Raw genomic sequence first — 25,059 nt, forward strand, 5'->3', positions numbered from 1 at the left:
ATGCTTTCCTGAACATTCGAGAAAGTTTCTAGCGAACTCTGAGCTACGCTGGCAAACCCAAAACTTAAGTCTAGTATCGACAGTAGTAGACCTAGTTAACGTCTGGCCTAGGCCTTTACTGCTGTAGGTATTATTCCAATGCGCAGAGCCTATTGGGAAGATAGGAACTACACTACATGGCGCCCAACGCGTTTGGAAAGGGCGATAAAACTAACGTAAGACATTTAGAGTAACTCAGTCGTGCTTTCTCACTCAGACCCCTTTTCCCAAATACTCCAAAGACGTCTGGAGTGGGTGAAAGGTAATATCCTCCAAAACCTCGCAGGAGGGAACTCCTATGTATGGTTCTTGGTACAGTCAACGTTGAAGGATACACCGTTCCAAAATATTGTGCATCTAATCTTTGTTCCATAAGAAACCTGATCTGCAAACAAACAAAATAACCATCCTGTCAGTAAAATGGTAGACAGTGATGATGAAAGAGAGACAGTTAGATTAGCAACTGAACTCGCAGTAGCTGATGCTACCATGCAAGACGCAGACCCGGATATAATACTCATCCCAGTCGCCAAAAGGAAATCTATAACCATAAAACTTATAGAAAATGGACTGACACCTAGAGGTGGCACAGTCATATTCGTAATTGAGGCACACGAATATCGGCAGACAGAGGTATATTATTCATGGATACATTTTCCAGCAGCAAATGCTGTAACAAAGTACTTCCACTATTACAAAATAGAGGAACCTCCTAATGAGTACACTCCTTTCGAGGAGGTGGAAGTACCACTCAAATTCCAAGAGCATTTGCTCTTATTTGATGGCGCCCTAAAACATAATAATCACATCACCAGGCTCGGTCCTTTAGGTAGACCAGGAGCAACGTGGCCGGTCTTAGCCGGATACACACCACACCCAGACATCGAAGGGATGTCTACAGGAGAGCTGTTAATACAGCTAAAACAATTACTAAAAATTCATAGACAATTAGTCCAGTATGTAATGCGGACTTCAACAATTCAGCCAGCTATTAAACTTCCACAGCTGACCCCTCACCAGGGGAACACAAATAAAATCACACCACAGAACATCCAATCCTGCCTAGGTAAAGTTCCGGCTAAACGGGAACAAATACCATTCTGGTTGGCACAGAAAATCACCCAAATAGAGGCGGTGTTTCCTGACACCACCCCGCTAGAAAAACACAGGATTCTGACTATATGTCTCCCAATGGGAATCGCACCACACATAGAGGACTGTGACACTTGGGGTACAGTCTTTGCTTCAATCTACACAAAAACGCACGGTGTTCCATCCATTTCGGTAATACCAGATGTGCTAAAACAAATTCAAGATGAATACGGTCCAGAACCAGCTTTAACTCTTGGTATGAAATTACTGAAAGACTTCAAGCAGGTCTCGGCTATATTATTAGCCAATATAAAAGGTGAAGCAGCAAACGTGGCGATCCGCCAGAGGTTAAAAGAGACAGATATAGCAGACCAACCAGCTGAAATTGCCAGAATCATAGAAAAATCCTATGAAGAACTAGGTAGAGATAGCTTAGGTGGAATACCAGTAAAACCACAACTGACTGAAAGTCCAGAAAAAATATTTTTTAATAATAATTCACCAAAAAAGAACTGGGATGGAAACAAACAATCCAATCCAAAAGAAAAGAAATTCCAGTCCCGAGGAAGGTCTCCTAGGCGAAGGGAGAAATCTCCGAACCAGAGACACAGGTCACCCCAGAGTGACCCCTCTGGGAAAAGATATAACCTTAGAAATAGGGATAATATTAAAAAACCTGATAGATATCAAGACATTGATACACGTCCCTCTCAATCTTTTCAGACTTCCTCGCAGAAATCGGAAAGAAGAGGACGATCAGAACAAAGAGAAGAGCACGCCAAGTCCAAAGACAAGGAACCTGCTCAGCTAAAAAAGAAATTACAATTTCCAAAAAAGAAGGTAGCCAGTATCAAGGTAGTTAACAATGCCGAGAATACTGAGGACACAACTGAAAAACGGAGAGTGGGCTCAGACAATGCTAGACAGCGCAGCAGAAGTGAGCATAGCTCGCAAAGTGCTTATGAATCATCTGGAGACAGTGGACACGAATGAATACCTTCAAGTGGAAACTGCAGACACCAGAGTTAGCAAACCCCACAAGATATACGAGATAACATTACGTATAGAGGGAGATAAGACTAGGAAAATAAGGGGACTATTTTGGGATCACCTCTCCAAGGGTTATGACATCCTTCTAGCTGAAAAAGACTGGCCACCAGAGTTTGTCAGGGAGTGCCCTCATGGCGAAGAAGTAATTATGCCTGCCTTCTCGAATCAAATCCCGATTCATAAAAAATACACACTTGCTAGAAAGTGGGCAGTGGCCTTAGCACCTGCTTTATATAAAAATCATGTAGGATGGGATGAGGATTCTCCTCCTCACAAAATCCAGTTAAAATCACAACCTACTGCACAAAGGCAGTACCCAATTAAGCAAGAAGCTAAAAAACAGGTAAATGAAATACTAGATCAGCTAGAATACCAGGGGGTGATTGAAACTTGCACCTCACAAATGAACAATCCTTTGTTTCCGGTCTCCAAACCAGACAATTCATATCGTCTAGTTTTGGATTACCGACACCTTAACACATGTTGCAAAACCTTTGCAGTGCAAAACTCACACAGTGCTGCACTAATGAATAACATAGTGCGCAAAAAATACAAAACAACCTTGGACATCTCCAATGGATTCTTTTGTCAAAACATAGCACCAGAGAGCAGATATTTAACTGCATTCTCAGTAAATGGCACTCAAAAACAATTCTGTCGGTTAGCCCAGGGGTACAAGAACAGCCCTGGGGTATTCTCAGCAAGAGTAACAGAATTACTACAACTATATGATGATGAAGCATTATCTTATGTCGATGACATTTACTTAACAGATGATGACTTGGAGACTCACTTGAAGAGAGTGAACACCATAATACTTGGGTTCGCAGCAGAGGGTTACAAATTCAACTTTAAAAAGTCCAGAATTGCCCATCTGACAGTCTTGTACGTAGGATATGAATTATCAAGTATAGCCTGGTTGACAATTTTCTAAGAACTAGAAGAATTAAAAAATCTAAAATATGAAAAGACGTATCCTCTGCCAATCGACATTCTACCTCTACGACATTACGCCTGTGTAATCTATACAGACGGACATGCTCAACCCTCCGTTTGGGGAGAACAAGCATACAACCCCACATGTGAGATTACAAAAGAAGTGTGGCGCGGAGGTAAACTAAGACCTCTATTAACAAAAACACACTCAGTTGAAACTAATTCAGAACAACAAACTGAAATAATAGCATTGAAAATGGCGCTAGATAATGCGGATCGCGAATTCCCGACGCTTATAGTGTCAGATTCATATTAGTGCGTCAAATCATATAACAAGGATTTGCAGACATGGATTCAGAACGGTTACAAAGATGACACAGATGCACCAATAAAGCAGAAATTGCTTTAGGAACAAATAGCTCTTTTACAAAAAGAACTACCAAAGACTCACGTGACACACTCACTGAGTCATCAGCGTGATGGCGTTCACGTTGTAGGGAATTCATTGGCTGAGACAGCCACAACGGCAGCCACTAAACCGGCTCCCGAAGATCGAAAAAAGCGTACATTAAAAAACATTGACGGTGAAACAGTGCTGGCGGTGAAAACGTCATCAAAAGGCGACTGCTCAGCGTTACCGATCAACTATCCACTCAATTATACATACATAATCGATGCAAACTCCGTCCCTTTTGCTCGAATCCCTGGAGTGGGGGATAGAGTGATTCCAAACATGGACAGGAGAAGCTTGTTAATCGCAGATGCACATATGGGCGAGGGTGAGAAACAGTTTAATACCTCGTCGTATCAAGGCAGATAATATGACCAATAAAAAGCAGGGCTTGCGATTAACATATACAGGCTAGTTTCCACTTATAATGTAGATCACCAGCACTCGGCTGACGTCCGGACTGTTATACAAAGATTTGCGAGTCTAAATGGCATATACGCTAAGAGCATGCTACGTTCGACCATTGTTTTCACTCAGGCCCTCCGGCCGGGGGGGAAACATGGCCAAATGAGCACAGCCCAGCGGGAATCTTCTCACTTCCTTCCTGAGGGTATGGGATGGTGTAAAGAAAAAACCAAGGCAGAAAGCAATCTATAATGGAAAGGATATTAGGTTCGGGAGCTGGGTGGGTCAAACATCTAATAAGTGTCCAACATAGTCTAAATAACTTGCCAAGAAATTCTCTGAAGGGATTCAGTCCGTACGAATTATTATTTGGAACTAGGATGATGATCTCTGACCTCGACAGTCAGACTTCAGTGGTTAAAGAAAAAAGCTTTGATGTCAAAGACCGTTTGGCTATTTTGCAGGACTTAAACAAAACAAGAAAAGACCTGAGCAACATACAGTTGAAACAACAGCCAACGACCACTGAAGAATCACCACCTGTCCCAGCAAGACCTGTCTGGATTCCAAAAGTCGGGGATCTAGTCAGGGAGAAGATCGCGATAAAGAAGGAATTTGGGCCTTCTTACAGAAAAGCAGTTCCTGTCTTGTCTGTCAACGGGACAAGATCAGTTGTACTACCGCCACTTGCTGGTAAAAAGGAGAACCGAGTTGTATCCATCGACCTGGTAAAACCACAACATGTGGCCGATAACAAACAGTAGGCCAAGTGGACTCCCAATAAGTAGCAGAACACCAAGGTTTGCTACCAGTACAGAGGTTCTAACGAAGAGGCTCATCACATTCGAAACGCCTACAGAAAAACAACAAGGACTATGCAACGATGCAATAGAACTAAGACCTCTGAAAACCCAAATAAAAACATTTAGCAGAGACACACCAATCTATAATGAAGTACCAGGTGACAATTCAAGAAACAAAAATCCTGAAGCAATTGGAACAATTGACAGAACTGCATCCGGCTACTTCATCAACTTCAATGATTCCTCTGAAAGCCTCAGTGAATCAAAGACACAGCCATCATCAAAATCCTTTAAAGACAAAGCTAAGGAACTTTTGAACCAAATGAAAGAGACATATCTGATTTCTCCATGGATTGAATTTTGGGTGGGTTTTGGTGCATTTATCCTCATACTTTGGCTCATCATGGTATTAACTTTGGGACGCTTCATTGAGGGAAAATATGCTAAAATGGACACAGCAAGTCAGAACATCAACTTGGTCCTCAAACCACACACATCTTCACACGTCGAGAAAAGAGAACTTTCTTCAGCCAACTTCACAGCCAATCCTATACCTGGTGGGGTAGCCTGGGACAACACTGACTATGAAATTTATGGTCCGGTCGAGATCCTGAAATATCCACACCAAATCAAGATCTCCTTGAGTGACTTTGCAAAACCAAACTCATTTGCTGATGATTGGGACTTCGAAAGCATTAATAACATGATGTCTGACTTAGTAATGTCTGCTAAATTTACAAAACATGATTATTTGCAAGGTTCTACAAATTATGATAGTATGTATTGCTATAACCACTATGGTAACCATTTTTTACATAAATCTGCACAACCTAGAAATGTTTTAAATTATAATCAATGGGAACATTGTGCAACACCTCCAAAAGGGAGCTCAAGAACCGTTTACGACAAATATTAATATTTTTCAGGTTTTAACACAAGTAATGCTGAAACATTTTATTTTAAATTGTCAAACAAGACAGGGATGAAAACCATGATAACCAACACAAAGTTGATATATTCAGATTCATTCTTCGAAGAAATGAATACTTTTGGATTTGATTATTGGGACAAAAATGTTGATTTGAAAAGTGTTTGGGGTACAAAAGATTGGCAAGTACAGGGTTTAGAAGCTTTGTTTAGAGCCTGCATGATCCCAGAACAAATGATATTTTTAAATGACACTGTTCAACAAACCACCTGTCTTGGCCTAGCCAAAATCAAAGATTCAAATAAACCGTCTATTCCAAAGCCAATAATGTTTAGCAATAACTCTGATACAGATGAAGAGATAGACGTAAACCATATATTAAACCAAAACAGAACACATCCTAATTGGAAACAATGGTTAATCTGGCCCACAGATACAAATAACTGTCAAGACAGATTCCTGAATAAAACACAGGGGTTCAAAATGACCAGGCCAGACCCTAGATATCCCCAAAGACATCACCCAGGGATAATAACAACCTACAGTGTGGGCAAATTATGCCTTCAGTGGCTACAAACTTCCACACTGCCTGAAATTAAGCAACACCTAACTTTACTTACTGATGGTGCTGACTTGCGTGATTTCATAATGGGACCACGCAAACAGCGTCAAAAGCGTTTCATAGCAGCCTCTGTATATGCAGCATACAATGAGGCCTGGAAGGTTAATCAAATTGAAACAGCAGAGAGAATACGGGAAATTGACCGTATTAATTTGGAAAAATCACTTTCTGTAGTGGACAATGGGTTAATGACTCTGTCCTCCAGAATTTTTTCATTGGACAGCATTGTGTCTTCAGCAATCGATATATTATCGCAAGACTTACTGTTATTACAACATGGTCAGTCACAATTACGTTCTATTGTACAGCTTGGCTGGACGTTACAAAATCTGCGTTCAGGCTATGTGCCTTGGCGTTTAATCAACACAACGTCACTATTCCAAATCTTTAACCTTACTGATAGACAAATCGGTATGGCGCAAAAGGGTGCTGATTATACAATCTTGAGCATTGAAAAACTAGAAAGATTACCAATGACAATGTCAGAACGACCTGTCAGTGAATGGATAATCCACGGAATCATAAATATTCCAATCTCAACCTTCAGGTTTCAATACTGCCAAAAATATATACAGGCTGGCATGTACGAGAAATTGGGGAAGGGGTATCTTAAAACAACTTGGATCCTGCCCTATTCACATGCATGTGTCAGTAATAAAGGACAGAAAGTGTTTCTTAGTGGCAACAATTGTGCCATGTCACTAAGCGGCACGCTTCTGTGTAACGGAATTAGTTTGCATGGAGCCTGTGAAGGGAATTCATACAACCTTTCATGTCACCAGCAAGGCGCACCTGCAACTGAAATAGAACCATTCTTTCAAAGACTCTATAATGGGAGTTACATTCTTATTGTAGACCGCAAATGTTGTAGTCTTATGCCCGGGACTCCTTATCTAGTCACTACGACTGCGAAGGTCAAGTGCTGTGGACGTTCTTTGTTCCCCAGCTCCTTTCCAGACAGGGAGGCAAGGGCATGGCCCGATTTGAAAATTACTTCTATTCGAATAGATACTTTAAGCAGAATGAAAACAGTGCTTCTTCAGACGCCTACAAGGCTCATGTCATCAAAAGAAACGTATGATCTACAAGTCGCAAGGACGACTGCAGAGATACATACATTATTATCGACTAATTCCCCCGTACATTTCGCGGAAATCCTGAGCGAAATCTTAAATATTTCTGATACCACTGGGGTCTCAAAAGGTATTTAAGACAGTATTTTCGATGGCATTAACACCATTCAAAGCCATACTGGGTATTTTTCCAGATTTCGTCCATTCGATTTTTGGCGGACTTCCCCTGATCCTGGGACTAATTGCAGGAATCCTATTCTTAGTCCTTATTTTTCGTTATGGCAACCCATGTCACAGAACAAACTCTCGCGACAATGGAAGATACAATCCTAGCCATTGGATACCGGGACCGGATATCAAAAATCCTGGGACTCTCCCGGCTTAGAGACCTGAACATGACTTGGTTTCTATCATTTCGACCAATGTGGCAAAGGTGTGTTTTACCTGTATTAAGATGTCTGCTATGCGGAGAAGAATGCGTGTTAGACACCTGTCTGACGCTACAATCGGATGCGCCAGTGGATGCAGATACATTGTTGGTTCCTACCAAGGTTCACGCTTTGTGCTGCCCTCAAAGGCTGCCAATCCTGATGACGGCATTCGTGGAATCTTCACCACTACGATTAAAAGTAGTGAGGTTCAAGATGAAAGCAGCATTGATCAGGTACGACCTTCTGTCAGCAATGCGAATCAGAATGTCAATGGAGACAATCATGCGCACGAATGCATGGTTACACCTATTTCCGACTTAGTGGAACTTTCCCATGAAGCTGTTGACAGTTTTTTCGAAAGCCTTAATGATATGATGTTCTCTCCAGAACAGAAATAGAGACTTTTGAGCAAGCTCGCACACGGCGTTCCCTGAATTCGGCCTTCAACTTTAAAAATAAAGTCACATGAACAATTTTTCCCACCAGTTCACGGACAGCAGTTTTTTAGCAGCCCCAAATTATTTCTTACAAAATTTTCGGGACACTTATCTTCTGCTTAAAGTAAGAAACTATTCCTAGAGAACTAAGATTTCTATTTTTAGATACTTTATAAACTTTAGTTGCCCGCTGGTATGTTCAGAAATATTTTATTATGTGATGAAATGGTCTCGAACTTTCTTTCTGTATAGCCATATTAAGAGCCATTTCATGTGTATTTCTCATATACCAAATGAGCAATAATGTCTACAAATGCGTGTTTACTTTAGCGTTTAATTCATAGCTTAAGTGCATACAATATATATGACTGCAATTTTTCAGTATATTTGAAAATTTCAAAATGCATTTATGTATTTTGGGGTGGTGAGGTATACACTATACTCTATAGTATGTTGTACTATGTTATACTATGCATAGATTAGTAAATATGACCATAGTTAGCGTGGAGTGGGTGTCATGTATTCCTATAGGTTCTGAATCGATCCCCCTATTCCTGACCCTATTCTGGTTAAACTAACTATCAAGTTAACTAACAGTCAGCCCATGAGGCAAGAAAAGCCCCCATGATGCAGATACCGTTATCTGACGCAGTCACACTACGGCACAGGAACGTGTTATCTGATTAGGTCATAACGCTTGAGATCTAATTAGACAAGCGACATTCCTCCAGCCCCTGATAAGGCATACGACGTTCTCATAACAAATCAAACCTATGACAACCTGGAAAATCCGTGCGGCCATTGTTTTGATTTCACAGAGAACTTCAGTAAAAGAATGTGCTAACGAGCAAGTCGTATGACATCTTTATTGACGTATCTATGTCCATCCTTACGTCAATCTCGGCACCTTTAAGGTATAAATATTGCCGATCTTGCCCTATGCAAACACACGCGTGGTGACGAGACGGAGCAGCCATACTTGCCGAAGCCCAGAAGCAGAGCAGACCCCGCTGGCAGCAGCCCCGCCTTCCTGACGCGCTGAGAGACGCGCTGCTATCTCCTGCCGAGAGACCCAGCACCGGCGCTTTCGGGCAGCCCTCGCAGGCAGCCTGGAATATCGAGAGCAGAGAAAGAGATACCATTCCTCATTCATCCTAACTTCCAGGTACAGAACTGAATAACCCCTCACAGAGAATTCTTTAGCTATTCACTTGGCAAAAACAAACTTAACTTAAACTGTAACTTTCTATTCCCGCCCACGCATTAGACTTAGGTCAGGTACACGGGGTAGGCGTATTTAGAAACACCAGTTGAGTACGTTTAGTGAAATGTATATGTAAATATATTTTAATCATTTTAAACATCATATGGCTCAGAAACCATATCAATGTTTTTACAGTATTATTTTATACTATTGCTTTTAATGTATGCACTTTACTTAACTATAAGTATTGCAATAATATCGATCCATTTCTCTTGTACGAGAAAAGAGACTGATCAATAAATAACACCTTTTTATTGAACACGCCCGTCTCTTCCTTTTCTCTACAATCTGATGAGACTAAGAATGCACGTACTGACTGAGTAAATTAATTGCCTTGTGCTCACACGACTCTGGAGATACACTCTTGATTAGGGGAGAGCAAAGTTGTCATGTTCTATGGTTGTCAGAAACTAAATCCCTTCTTGTCTAATCAGGGGAGTTAATTCTTTCCTGAACATTCGAGAAAGTTTCTAGCGAACTCTGAGCTACGCTGGCAAACCCAAAACTTAAGTCTAGTATCGACAGTAGTAGACCTAGTTAACGCCTGGCCTAGGCCTTTACTGCTGTAGGTATTATTCCAATGCGCAGAGCCTATTGGGAAGATAGGAACTACACTACACCTTGCTTCTAATCTTTTCATTTTTATGTTTCTTAAGAGGTTAGTACGGCTCTCCAGGAAGTGCTACCTGGTCTCTTGTTTGCTGCTCAGATCATCTGCAGTATGCCACATCCCACAAAGCCATTTCCTCTAAAGCAGGAGACCCTTAAGGAATTCTGTTGTCCATCGTGTTTCATTGCTTTACCATCCAAGATGGCCAACAAATTGGTTATAAATGTGGCCGCCATGATTGAACTTTAATACAACTGCAAAATATTCACAATACCTTAGTAAGATTACCAATTGCTGCCATATTTAGTTTTGTCTGCAAGTGTAGCTGCCTATAAGTATGAAAGAATCACAGAACCAACATCAGTGAGCCACTTTGCCACGTGTTCATCTACAAAACATGTTACAACATTTACGATAGCTGGATACATGGGAAGGAATCAGTCATACTCATTTGGAGTAGAGTTATCCTGCATACGTCCACCCCTAGAGGTGTTGGGTCTACTTATCACTGACTTGGGCGCACCTCTGGGCTGTAGATGTAAACTAATGAACTCCAGCGCATCATCAGGTTGCACAAAAAAAGTGCAACCTTTCAGGGTGGTCTATTTACAAACCGGCTGGGAACATGAAGTACTTGACAGAGAATGCCCGTAGGAGTTACTTGGCTTCCAGGAAAGATCTCCTTACCTCCTGCAGGGTCAGTGAAAAAGTCCAGTAGAAACCTATGGAGGGCACCAACATACTGGAGATCTGGTGAAACCCTGTTGAGTCAGCTATGGAAGATTCTCCAGCATTGGCAACAACAGGTTCACTTGCTAGTGCTTTTCAAAACTGGCTATTCTGCTTCTATGGCATACAGGTGGGGGTAGGACTGTCTACCTCCTTGCATTAATGAGAGAGCAGGTTGGCTAAAGAGATGGATCAATTGACAGTACAGTGATGAAAACAGAGCCTAGGCAGAAGCTCTTAAAGTCATTAGTAAACCAAAGCCAGTCTGTACGCATGACTATTCAAGTCCAACACTGCATAAATTGTATTCGAATTTCAGAAATGCTGTATATTCATTCACTACAAGACAGTCTAACTGATATCGTTTGAAACAATGGTAAGAGACCAAGAAAAACTGTTGGTCTTTCAGTTAATATTTAATTGAGATTAAGAAAATATTCCACTCACGTACACAACCAACATTTTCATAAACGGAACTGAAACTATGTATGAGATATTCACAATGGTGAGTGAACATATTACATTTCACACCAAGAAAACCCATTTATAAAGTGATTTGCTACCACAGCAGCTTTTTGTTAATATATGAATGTACGTTTTGTAAGTCACTCTTGTTGTAAACTTGAAAGTTTGAGGCAGGCATTGCGCGCTTGACGTGGTTTTCCGACCACTAGAGGACGTTCCTAATCCCACCTGGGAACGGAGCAGTGCGTACCTCAGTGACTGGCCAATTCGCATTCAAACCAGCTTTGGTTGCAGAGCGCAAAGCTCAGAGTCTGCTATCTTTGCCCGCTGGCCCGAGTGTGACGCCCGTCACGAGGGTCTGCATTTATATCCCAGACTCTGGATCAGATTGAATGTACACCATGCACGGGGACGGGTAACAAACAACATAGTGAGAAGACACTGATCCGGGTGCCTACCCTGCTATGAGAAGGGGTGTACAGTATAAGGCTATAAGGCGCATGCTCACTGTGGTTTACTGACCATGTAGGAACTTTCTGGTAACCTCAGCATAATTGCCCTAACCATGCAGTCCAATCTGCCAGATGCTCCAGTCTGAAGCGAAAAACGACTATGTCTTTCCTGCCTGGCACTGAAGAATTCTAGGAGGCAGTGGACGCCTCCATTTATAAATTGGTCTCTTCTGTGATGACGCTGCTTGAGTGCAAACTGATGTGACTGAAACAGTCCTGGCAACTCCTCCTTGCTAGGCAACTCTTCGAGGGCTTACCATCCCCCTCTCAAAAAGAATTAAGCTCAAAGTCAACTAAGGTCTCCAAGAAGAGAAAACACACAGATTGAAACCTAGACACATTTAAGGAGCTCAAAAAGGGGTTCTTGGAGAAAAAGGTTGCTAACCAACCTCAAGCCTACATCTAACCACAGAGACTTTTACTGAGGGGTCCCCCACTCTCGACACCTTTCAAACCTGTACCGCAGATTCCACTGATAATACTTCTATGGGGAATTCAGTTGATGAGTGGGATAATAGTAACATTTTTGGTAGGACATGGTTTCTTAGTTTTGGAATGCATGGTACCACCACAACAAAAGCAAAAACTCTTAGGTTTAAAAATGGTTTGGTGGCAACCTTGGTATCTCTGGGTACTTAGTCCTCTTTTGGCACAACAGAACATGCTGTTGTTTTAGCTAAACATGTGACAATTCAATACTTTTGGCAGTGCGTATACCTCATTTAAACATGGGCAAAAGACTTCTACAACAATTGATTGTGTATCTAATCAGTTCTCCAATAGCATCAGAAAAGACAGTGGTATCACCACACCAGTAGCGTTGCATACTTTGGCAGATCCATAACATGTGAAACAAGCATTCACAAAGCCAATAGAGCGGGCCTGTAACTGCAGAATTCTGGGGATCCTTTATTAGCACTGACAAAACAAATGTTGTCCAAGTTGTCAGTGGGTGGGAATGAGAAAGAGGGAGCTGTGGCATACTAGCCAGTATTGCAAGGGTTAGACAACAGTGGCTGAAGAGAGGCCGGTAATAGCAGAGGGCCTAGAAGAGAGAAACCAGGTAAAGGAGAGAAGGATGCAAACTGATGACAGAAGAGGAGATCAAGAGCTCACAACTGAGGGCTGAAGAGCAGTGAGTCCTAAGGGGCCAGGGACTGTGCAGAAGTGAACAGGTGAGGGAAAGAAGGATTACACCACAGTGTGCAAGAGCAAGACCAATGATATCCAATGAGAAAGGGGCACAATAGCTGTGTACACAAGGAGATAAATGAGACTTTAGGCCCAACAGAAATTAGAGCAGAGACCTCAGAGTACGAGAGAGTGTCAGAAACTTTGTGTGAAGAAAGACAAAGACAGGCTACAGAGGGGTACAAGGTATAGAAGGGGGTTAAAAGTGTGAGTGGTCTAGTGGTACAGAAGTGAAGAGTTAAAGTCCTAAGGGGATGACAAAAAGAGTTGGGCAGAGACTGAGTTAAAGAGTTAAAACAAGAGAGCCATTGAGGGCAGGGAGAGACAGCCCAGATGATATCAGTAAGAAGCCTGGTAAAGGAGCAGCGAGACTTCAGGTGCAATAATTATGAGAAAATAGTAATCAATAGATATGCAGACAAGAGAAACAGGCAACATGGGCATGAGAGATACATTTCAAAATGTGTTTGCAATATGTGCACGTTTGTGGTTATAGGAACAAAGATTTTGCATTCTTACACTACGTAGCACCACACGAAAAAGAAGTTAGAGTGCGTAAGAGCTGGTTTTGCTTTAGAACAATTCAGTCAATGTGAACTGATAGCCCATGCCTTTTATCGGGGACTAAGAAGAGAGTGCGTGGAATTGATGAGAGCAGTTGGCAACTACGTGGCATTATGCCCCGAAAATAATTAAATAAAACTTAATTGGCAGGCTAGGTGGAAAAATTATTGGCAAAGCCAAAACATAGTAAACATAACAAGAGAAGAGAAATATTGGCTCAGAAGTCCTGGCACAGAAGTGCACTACTTTGCATGTGTATATTATTGCAATAATGTCACTCATAGTGAGCAGAGCCAGTGCCCTCCTACTGTATGCAGTGGAGGGTGGATACAAAATATGAATGACGTCTGAATCGACCATTAACACACAGCTTCTGTATGAACATATATACACACACTTTTGTTTTCTGAAAAATCATAAATAAAAATGCATGAATTTAATAAATGGCTAAAGAGGTCTCTTGACCAGAGGGACAAAGGGATGCTCTGATACAGGGAGTTCAAATGCCATTCCTTTGTGTCGTGCTCATCTTATGGTATGCTACCATATCACTTAAATTCATTCAACCCTCTAACCTGTTGAAATCTGAATCTTCCCTTACACCTTACATTCTAGTTGCATAAATCACCACTTGCTGACTCAGCCTTCATTAATCCCACTATTGGGTCTGCCTCCCATATTAACACAGTCATAGCTGAGATTGTGTGATAATCTTTCTCCCTGGTTCCATACAAAGATGCCATCGTCTGACCTCCTGATGACAGATCAAGTAAACTTCATGATTCAATGTTATCAGGAATGTCCTCCCAATGGACTTGAGCAAATTCAACAAAAAATGAGAATCAGTCACATATGGTTGTATTTATGAAAGCTGCTCAAGATTTATATTTCACAGACGTAATCCAGAGACCGTTTGCTGAAATATACTGCTTAAATCGGTCATAACTAATGTGTTTTTTTTTGTAAATTACTATTTTTGAAAAGTCGAATGATATAGCAGTGGTGGTTATATTTCCTTTCCTTATATTTCCTTTCTCATTTTGAAAAAGAAGTTTAGTACAGTAAAACAAGGGAGAGAGGTCTGGCTGTTTACACTTTAAAGATTAATTACAAATAAGAGTTACTTTTGAGAAAAAAATAAAAGCAAAATTCATGAAGAAGCATCACTGTTGATTCTTATGATATTTTGACTACTTGTTGAAAATCATAAAACTGTTGGGTACCTGGTGTATATTTGAAGACATGTAAGACCTAGGCATACACTTAGTGTAATTGTCGATTATATTTTGTACATTAAATAGGATTAATTATTGGGCTACAGAAGATAGGCTCATTTGCAGAGTGGGCTACTGGTCTTTAGAGGAGCACAATTAAATTGTTTCCATTTCTGTTCAACTATTTAGTAGCATTACGTGAGAGAAAAGGCATTGAAGAGACCTAGGTATCAATTCTTCTCTTAAACCTGAACGTCTTGGGATTCTACAAGATGACACCAAAATCCGATCAGTGTTTCATTTTCCATATTTTGATTATACTGTACATGTGAGGTTATTTATATCCCAAAGTCCAGTCTTCTTGGACACTATTAAACAACAAAGTGCACTTACCCGTTCCTGTCCCGCAGTATCCCAAATTAGAAATTTATGAAGTTCATTCTGGTACTGCACTGTCTTAGTCATAAATGATGCCCTGAAAAAAAGAAGAAAAACAACAGCTTATTAAGAAAAATTATAAATATACATAAACTGCTTTCACAGACACTGAAAAATAGACAAAGTTAATAGGTTGGCATTTCCTTTTAACTAACATAGGCGTGTGTTTGGAGTACAAGTGTGCTGTGTGCAGTGGGTCAAGTAAAATAGAGAACAGCTAGAAGTGGCGCCCTAAACTTCACAACTGATTATATAGGTTTAGGTCTCACCTAGTCAACGCAGCGCATGGAAGGAAGGAAACGAGGACTGACCACAAGGAGTCAGGGCGCTAATAAGAGTGCATTGCCACGGGTGGCTAATCACAGCCTCGCTTGTATGGACTCACTGACACGACACTGAAGTACGTGTGTGTCAGACGAAGTACCACGCAAAACGAGTATCGGGATTTTCTCCCAACCCAAATACGGCCGGGACGGAATTACAACCGGCAGGAAGGCAGAATACACTCTTCAGAAACAGTACAGCCCTGAGGAAGTCGGGGGTCATATCCCCCTAGCGACGAAACACGTATTGGCTGGAGCACCTGGAATGACTATTAAATCTACAGCAACACTACTATGCATGGCTATGTCATAATCGTGTTGCACCATTAATGTGTATAAAGTATTCCCATATGTGTGCTAGGGCCTGTTAGCATTTTGATAAAGGATCCATTAGGGATCTAGACTGCGGGGTATTGGGTGATTACCCCCACCCTGAGCACCAAATCTAAAAAAAAGTCACGCAGTGTAAATACACAAACCGTTACTAGAGAGCGGCACTACCACATAGGGCAGTAGCATCCCATCTAGCATACAATACCGATATAATACTGTTGGACCTGGGGTACCCAGTCCACATAGGATAGCCTGGCACAGAGTGGAAAGACCTATCCCAAAGGAAATTGCATTATACTTGCGTCACACCTTTCACAGTAATCCAGCGCCCATCCACCAAAAAGAAGTCACCACAGCTTATTTAGAAAAGTAGAAAATCTTTATATTTTCTTTTGGTTAGTTTCTTATATTTCTCTTGTTCACAAAATCATTACCTCATTTACATTTCTGACATTGCATTTGAGTTACTTGTCCTTGTAAACACTCCCAGTGACCTAGTATTTTGGTTCTCTGGAAAATCTTACTTTGTTAAAACATTTTAAAACGGAATAGCAGTGTAATTCATCTCAATTTAACAGCCCCCTCCTTTATCTGAGAGGAGACCAGGCTTTAGGCACTTCTGTTGTACTCGGTCACCCCGCCTAAGCCTTAAACTTTAGCATTCATAAATTCTACACACACAGATGTGGATCAGCTTAAGATATCAGGCAAGTAAGTAATTAAATTGCTCTGTAGACAGTTCATCCGGGGGCAGTGAATTCGGCCAGTCAGTTATCCTTCGTTATCTAGCAAAGCCTTGATGGTCTCGGCAGTTCCCAATGAACTTGCACTTACTGCCGTTTAACTTCCCTCTTCCGTGAAACTGTGTGGGGAAGAAGTTCTGTCTGGTATGCCCCCCCTCCTTTATCTTCCGTGTCCTTCAGCAACTCCTTATTAAACTTTGAAGGCAGCGGTGAAGCCCTCTCAACACTTGGGGCTCTTCACAACACTTTTACGATCTTACCAGATTGCTGCCGGTTCAATTCTCAGTCCGCTCGCTCAGCCGCTTTCAGCCCAACTCACGTCTCTGTGGCTTTGACCGGTTCCCTGCCCTAACGCTGCAGGTTCCCAGCAGCTGTCCGGGCGGGGGCTAGGCGGCGACTCCCTCGGCGCTTCTCTCGGCCTTGTGTCCCGCCCTCTCCACGCTCGTCAGAGAGGGAGGGTACTGACACGGACCGGCCACCTCAGCTTCCCGCCCTGCGCAATCAGCTACATGGGAAACTGACACTTCGCCGACTAACACCGGGCCCCCTCCCTCATCTGCAAATCTCCACAATGGGGGCCCGTGGACGCAGTCAGCCCGCACATGAGGCAACAGTCTATCAACGGGGACCACAGCGGCCAGCCGCACTAAGGTAGGGTTGTTCTTATGTTTGACAGCCAAAGTCCCGGGGCCAGTGGCGGTGATTTATCCGACCCCAAGTTCTGTGACAACAGTTTAGTTAGGATAGTGGGCCGAAGGGGAAACCCTGATAGGCTCTGGATACTCTTACACCAGGCAGCGGCAAAATTAAGGTGAGCCCGGGCAGAGGTTATAATTCTTTTTCCAATGGCAACCCGGCTTCTTTCCCACCTTCTTTGGACCCGGGTCAGATGTCCCTCACCTGTCAAACTTGAAACAGGGTTTTTCACAAGAGTTCAAGGGGAAAGTTACTCCCAAGAAGGCTGAGAGGTTCAGGGCTCAATCGGCCAGCAGGGGGTAGCGTCAGCTGAGAGGGCTAGAAAGTCCAGTAATAGACAACCTCCCCCCTCCTCAGTGCACCGTCCTCCCCACAGGCAGCCTCCACTCCTGACCTCTCTCTCACTCCTTCACAAGAACTTAAGACCTAAAATGGCCGCCCCTGTCCACCTTTTATAGTCCAGGCCAGGTGAGTCCAAAGGGGTCCAGAAGGTTCTAGAACTCCTCATACAAACCTATGGCCACAGACCCTGAGGTGAAAATTGGCAGTTGGCAGGCCACTATTTTATGTTTCCCTACTCTCCATTTTGAAAGGGCACCTGTGCCTCAGGATTAAGTGGATATGATGAGGCACCCAAAGCCCTAAGACAACACCAAAAATGTTAGTGGACACAAAAATAAAAGAAAGTTAGGAGGTGAGAAGGGAACAAAATAAATAAATAAATAAATAAATAAATAAATAAATAGGAGGGACCACCCAAAGGGCTGACGTGGTCCACTCCAGGCCGATGTTCAACCCGGAAGTCCATTCCCTGTAGGGAGATTGACCATCCCAACAACTTGGGATTCTCTCCCTTCATTTGCATCAGCCAACGAAGGGGACGGTGGTCTGTCTGCACAATGAAGTGCGAGCTAAACCGGTATGGCCGCAGCTTCTTCAGAGCCCCCACCACCGCAAAGGCTTCCCGCTCAATCGCACTCCACCTCTGTTCCCGGGGAAGCAGTCTTCTGGACAGGAAGATCACAGGTTGATCCAGACCGTCTTCATTGAGTTGCGATAACACTGCCCCAATACCATGCTCTGATGCGTCCGTTTGGACAATGAATTCCTTGGAAAAATCAGGAGCCCTTAGGACCGGAGCTGCACACATTGCTTGCTTCAAGGTGTCAAAGGCTCGTTGACAGGCCTCTGTACAGACTGCCCGTCGGGGTTGCTTCTTGGATGTGAGTTCAGTTAGGGGTGCCACAATTGTGCCATACCCCTTCACAAAGAGACGGTAATATCCTGTGAGGCCCAAGAATGCTCGGACCTCGGTTTGGATCTTGGGGGGCTCCCAGGCCATGATAGCCTCAATCTTAGCCTGGAGGGCCTGCACTGTTCCCCTGCCCACCAAGTGGCCTAGGTACACCACCGACCCCTGCCTAATCTGGCATTTGCTGGCCTTGATTGTCAAGCCAGCCTGTTTCAGGGCTTGGAGAACAGCCTGTAAGTGACACAAGTGGTCCTCCCAGCTGCTGCTGAAGACGGCAATGTCGTCTAGATAAGCAGCAGAGAAGGCCTCGATCCCGGAGAGGACCTTGTTCACCAGCCGCTGAAAAGTGGCAGGAGCGTTCTTGAGCCCAAAGGGCATCACACAGAACTGGTAGTGGCCCTCAGGCGTGGAGAAGGCTGACCTTTCCCTTGCTCCATCTGTAAGGGAGATCTGCCAGTAGCCTGATGTGAGGTCAAAAGTACTCAGATATTGGGCAGCTCCCAGCCGGTCAATGAGCTCATCCGCCCTAGGGATGGGATGAGCATCAGTTTTTGTCACTGAATTCAGTCCCCGGTAATCCACACAGAACCGGAGTTCTGGAGTGGTGCCCGGTGGGGCAGCTTTTGGTACCAGAACCACCGGACTGGACCAGGGGCTACTTGAATGTTCAATCACTCCTAGCTCCAGCATCTTAGTGACTTCACTGTGAATGCTGGCCTTCACCTTATCTGACAGCCGGTAGGTCTTAGACTTCACAGGTGGGCTGTCTCCTGTGTCCACATCATGGGTTCACAGGTGGGTCCTTCCCGGTATAAGGGAGAACAGCGAGGAATACTGCTCCAGGACTTGGCGGCAGTCCCTCCGCTGTTCAGGAGTTAGGGATGGTGAGAGAATCACTCCCTCCACAGACCCATCCTTCTCTTGAGACGAAAATAGATCAGGGAGAGGCTCACTTTCCTCTTCCTCTGCTCCATCAGTCACCATCATCAAGATGACCTCGGGCCTCTCATGGTGGGGTTTGAGGCGGTTGGCATGGAGCACCCGATGGGGCTGCCGGGGGGTCTTAAGGTCCACTAAGTAAGTGGCCTTGCCCTTCTTCTCGATCACCTCAAAGGGGCCTGTCCAGCGATCCTGGAGGGCACTAAGCTCTCCAGGCTCCATCACCCACAGTTTCTGGCCAGGCTCCAACTCCACAGGGTGAGCATTGTGGTCATACCACTCTTTCATCACTGCCTGGCTGGCTTCCAAGTTGTCAGCAGCTTGCTTCCACAACTTAGCCATTTGGCTCCGAAGGCCAGCATGTAGCTCACCACATCCTGGGGAAGCTTCCTGGGAGTCTTTTCCCATCCGTCTTTCACCAGGCTGAGAGGTCCACGAACAGGGTGCCCGTACAGAAGTTCGAAGGGGCTGAAGCCCACTCCTTTCTGTGGCACTTCCCTGTATGAGAACAACAGACAGGGTAGGAGGACTTCCTATTGCCTCCGCACGCTCTCAGGCAGACTTCTGATCATGCCTTTCAAGGTTTTATTGAACCTTTCCACCAGACCATTGGTCTGGGGGTGGTAAGGAGTAGAGAACCGGTAGGTAACCCCACACTCCTTCCACATAGCCCGCATGTAGGCTGACATGCAGTTGGTCCCCCGGTCAGACACAACTTCCTTGGGGAAACCCACTCGGGTAAAAATCCCCATCAGGGCCCTAGCCACTGGAGGTGCAGTAACGGTCCTCAAAGGAATTGCCTCTGGGTACCGAGTGGCGTTATCCACCAGAACCAGGATAAACCTGTGACCAGCTGAAGTGGGTGGATCCAATGGCCCAACAATGTCGATGCCCACCCTTTCAAAGGGGGTGCTAACGACAGGTAGTGGTTCCAGGGAGGCTTTTAGCTTAACCCCTGTTTTCCCACTGGCTTGGCAAGACACACACGTCCTACAATAAGTGTCAGACGCCACCCTCATTTGAGGCCAGTAAAAATGGGGGACAAGCCAGGCAATGGTCTTGTACTGACCCAGGTGTCCTGCCAAGGGTATCTCATGAGCCAATTCTAAGAGAAAGGCTCGGTAACATTGGGGACTACCAAGGCCCGTGACGAACCGTGCACTGGAGCCTGGGGTTCACTGTAGAGGAGTCCATCCTCCCAGTAAATGTGGAAGTTCCCTACAATGTTACCCGCTGCCTGGGCTTCGGCCTGTCGCCTCAGACCCTCAAGGGTAGGGCACTCCTTCTGGCCCTGACAAAACTCTTCCCTGGTAGGCCCCCCCCCGGGTCCACCACCACAGGTGGCCTATCCATCTCACGGGGCGTGGATGCCGAGGCAGGAGTCTCCTGTCCCCGGATCTTTCCCTTTTTGGCAGCTGTGCCTTTGTTCCAGGCTCCAGCCCTGGCGAACTCCCCCTCCGGGTAGTCGCGGACCTTGTGCTGGCACAGGTCCAGTCAGGTGTACCCAGCATCTCTGAGTGAGTCCGGTATTCCACCTCCTTCCAAGCATTGTGCTCCATATCATTCCCCAACAGACAATCAACTGGCAAGGCAGGGCTTACGGCAACTCGAAGAGGACCTGCGACCCCTTCCCACTCAAAGGGAACTTCGGCCACAGGGTAGTGGCCTATTCTGCAGTCGGCTCCTGTATCCCTCAGAGCATCCCCTCTTTGGCTATTGATGGTGACCCACTGCCCATACTTGGTAGTATTTGAGGGCACCTGGATCTTAGGAACCATCTCCCGATCTCCCAGGGACACTAAGATGACTCCCGCCCATTCCCCTCCGTTATCTAAGGGCAACTCCTCCCCGAGCACTACACTAGCTACTCCCGGAGCTTTTCCTCCAGTGGATAGGGGTGGTCTCTTTGGGCACTTGACATCTCCTTTGTAGTGCCCAATCCCACCACATTCATAACAGCGGACAACCCTTGGCTGCTGACTATGGTCAGGATGAGGGTTTTTCGGCGGGTTGGCCCTAGGAGGGAATCCTGATCCCTTTCCTTGGAAACTGTTTTGGGGGCCTTTTGAAAACTCCCTCTTTTTATATCCCCCCTCTTTCTTTTGGGGAGCGCCCAGTCCAGTCCTTTGGGAATCCCCTCCAGTCCCCTTCGAGGACACCCGGGTACTAGCCCAAATGTCCGCCTCCTCAGCAAGCTTCCGGGGACTAGTCAGTTTGCTGTCCACCAGGTGTTGTTGCAGCTCTGGAAAACATTTCTCCAGTAGGTGCTCTTTTAGGATTAGATCATACAACCCCTCGTAGTCCCCCACCTCGCTGCCTTGCACCCAACCCTCTAGGGCCTTCTTGGCATAGTCTAGGAAATCCACCCAGTTCTGTGTAGCCAGTTTGTGGCTGTTCCTGAATTTCTGTCTGTACTTTTCAGGAGTCAGCCCAAACTTCCTGATCAGCGCCACTTTCATGGTGGGGTAGTTAGTCTGTTCCTCCTGCTCTAGGGCTAGAAGTGCATCCCTCCCCACTGGAGGCATATATTTGTATAGGGAGCCAACCAATCCCTGCAAGTCAAAGTGATGAGTCACAGAAAATTCTCAACAAGATGAGGAAAATACCCATCAGTCACCATACGGATCCGCCCTTCATCATTTGGGATTTTATCCGTACCACCCGTCTGAGAAGCTCGGTGCCACACTTAGAGGTCAACCCGGTGGTAAGGGGGTTCCTCACAAGGTAAAGGCAGTGACAGTGTGGTATACCACTCGATGTTTATGAGTGGCCCCAAATATGGGACTGGGGTGTGCAGTGCTAGAAAGAGTGAAGGAGTGAAAGAAACCAAAAAAGAGTGTATTTAAAATTGGTTTGGAAAAGGCACTTGACAACAAGTTTATTCGGTATGTGCCTAACATACCAAAGTTTAAAATCAATACAACCTAAGGCTGTCTCATAATGTAGACTGCTTGAGGTAGGGAAAGGTCAACTAGTTTCTGCAATACTGGGACTATTATTCCCTTGCATTCGTCAGGACCATTACACAATTAAAACTACTGCACCAAGTGAAATAAAGTGAAGGGTGACACCAGGATAACGAAAACAAGTGCATAAAGTCACCTGAATGCTCCAGATGCCCTTACAGTCTGTGTTGATCACTCGATCTGCAAGGTGGACTGACCTCACCCCACCTGGCAGCAGCTCAGAGGAAAATGAAGCACCGCTCTCTCCGTCAGTACTCCGGGCCGGCGTCCTGGCCGACTGGTGTCAGCCTTAGGTTGTATTGATTTTAAACTTTGGTATGTTAGGCACACACCGAATAAACTTGTTGTCAAGTGCCTTTTCCAAACCAATTTTAAATACACTCTTTTTTGGTTTCTTTCACTCCTTCACTCTTTCTAGCACTGCACACCCCAGTCCCATATTTGGGGCCACTCATAAACATCGAGTGGTATACCACACTGTCACTGCCTTTACCTTGTGAGGAACCCCCTTACCACCGGGTTGACCTCTAAGTGTGGCACCGAGCTTCTCAGACGGGTGGTACGGATAAAATCCCAAATGATGAAGGGCGGATCCATATGGTGACTGATGGGTATTTTCCTCATCTTGTTGAGAATTTTCTGTGACGCATCACTTTGACTTGCAGGGATTGGTTGGCTCTCTATTCCTTGTGGGCACACCTTCTGAGACCCTCTGGTACCTTTTGTTGTTTATAGGCTTTCCTGGGGATTGTATCCAGAGCGTGGTCTGTAAACTTCCCCTAGGTCCCCCCCCACCGTAGTGTTTTTGTTATATATTTGTATAGGCCACCCCCCCAGTGACTTTCTGATATCCCATGGGCTCTTAGTGAGACCTCATAGGCAGCCAACCATTTTGCAATATCGTCCCCTACACTGTAACTGGCGACCACGTCTTTTGGCAAATAGGGTCTGGGTTCCCTGGTGATTTCTTTAGGTATGCTGCCACTAACAGGAGTACTAGGAGTCCCCATTTGCAGGGCCTTGAGGTCTAACTTCTTTAAACTCAATTCATGAGCCATCTTCTTTTCCTCCCTCTCCTTCACCAACCTAGCTAGCTCCCACTTCAACTGCCTTTTCTCTCTCCGGTCAGCTAATTCGGCTTCGGTCAAGCTCCTTACAGAGTCACTACTGCCCTCCCTCGAAAGTGTCCTAGGACCTGTTAGAAGGTTCCCCCCTTCGGTTTGAACAGTACTTCCACTCCGATGACAGTGTCCCGATACCCCTCTTCCTCCTCCTTCTTCCCATCTGGATGAGCTGCCACCCATGCTCTCAAGCTGGTTTGGAGTTCCCCCTTTTTCGCATCACGCTTGAAAAACACCCCCTTACTTTGACAAAATTCCCTGAGTTGGGCCGCAGTGTAGGTATCCAACTCCTCCAATTCAAATTCCATTTTGCCAACAGGGTCTCAGACAGTCACTTTGAAGAATTTAAGAAAAGGGCGTTAATTAAGGGCTACCTCCACCCACCACCAGAAAAGAATTTGGAAATACAAAACTTCTAATTAGGGAGTCCGCCAGGAGAAAACTCCAGGTGTAGGTACGTGGTGGACACTGAGCTACTGCTAAGTGGACGCAAGCACAAGCTCTTATCCCACCACTGATCACCAATATGTTGGACCTGGGGTACCCAGTCCACATAGGGTAGCCTGGCACAGAGTGGAAAGAACTATCCCAAAGGCAATTGCATTATACTTGCTTCACACCTTTCACAGTAATCCAGCGCCCATCCACCAAAAAGGAGACACCACACCTTATTTAGAAAAGTAGAACATCTTTATATTTTCTTTTGGTTAGTTTCTTATATTTCTCTTGTTCACAAAATCATTACCTCATTTACATTTCTGACATTGCATTTGAGTTACTTGTCCTTGTAAACACTCCCAGTGACATAGTATTTTGGTTCTCTGGAAAATCTTACTTTGTTAAAACATTTTAAAACGGAATAGCAGTGTAATTCATCTCAATTTAACATCCCCCCTCCTTTATCTGAGAGGAGACCAGGCTTTAGGCACTTCTGTTGTACTCGGTCACCCCGCCTAAGCCTTAAACTTTAGCATTCATAAATTCTACACACACAGATGTGGATCAGCTTAAGATATCAGGCAAGTAAGTAATTAAATTGCTCTGTAGACAGTTCATCCGGGGACAGTGAATTCGGCCCGTCAGTTATCCTTCGTTATCTAGCAAAGCCTCGATGGACTCTGCAGTTCCCAATGAACTTGCACTTACTGCCGTTTAACTTCCCTCTTCCGTGAAACTGTGTGGGGAAGTTGTTCTGTCTGGTATGCCCCCCCCTCCTTTATCTTCCGTGTCCTTCAGCAACTCCTTATTAAACTTTGAAGCCAGCGGTGAAGCCCTCTCAACACTTGGTGCTCTTCACAACACTTTTACAATCTTACTAGATTGCTGCCGGTTCAATTATCAGTACGCTCGCTCAGCCGCTTTCAGCCCAACTCACGTCTCTGCGGCTTTGACCGGTTCCCTGCCCTAACGCTGCAGGTTCCCAGCAGTTGTC

The 25,059-nt window shown here is 44.7% G+C and overlaps 1 protein-coding gene across 1 annotated transcript in view; it reads right to left on the bottom strand.

Moving 5' to 3' along the window:
* The window catches only part of RAB22A (RAB22A, member RAS oncogene family), a 284,054-nt gene that overhangs the window by 68,120 nt on the left and 190,875 nt on the right, over positions 1-25,059 (bottom strand). Inside the window, exon 3 of the mRNA XM_078651959.1 lies at positions 15,210-15,291. Coding sequence (XP_078508085.1) covers positions 15,210-15,291 — 82 coding nt within the window. The remainder of the gene's footprint in view (positions 1-15,209; positions 15,292-25,059) is intronic.

This window comes from Lissotriton helveticus, chromosome 7 (assembly GCF_964261635.1).
Source record: "Lissotriton helveticus chromosome 7, aLisHel1.1, whole genome shotgun sequence".
Classification (NCBI taxonomy): Eukaryota; Metazoa; Chordata; class Amphibia; order Caudata; family Salamandridae; genus Lissotriton; species Lissotriton helveticus.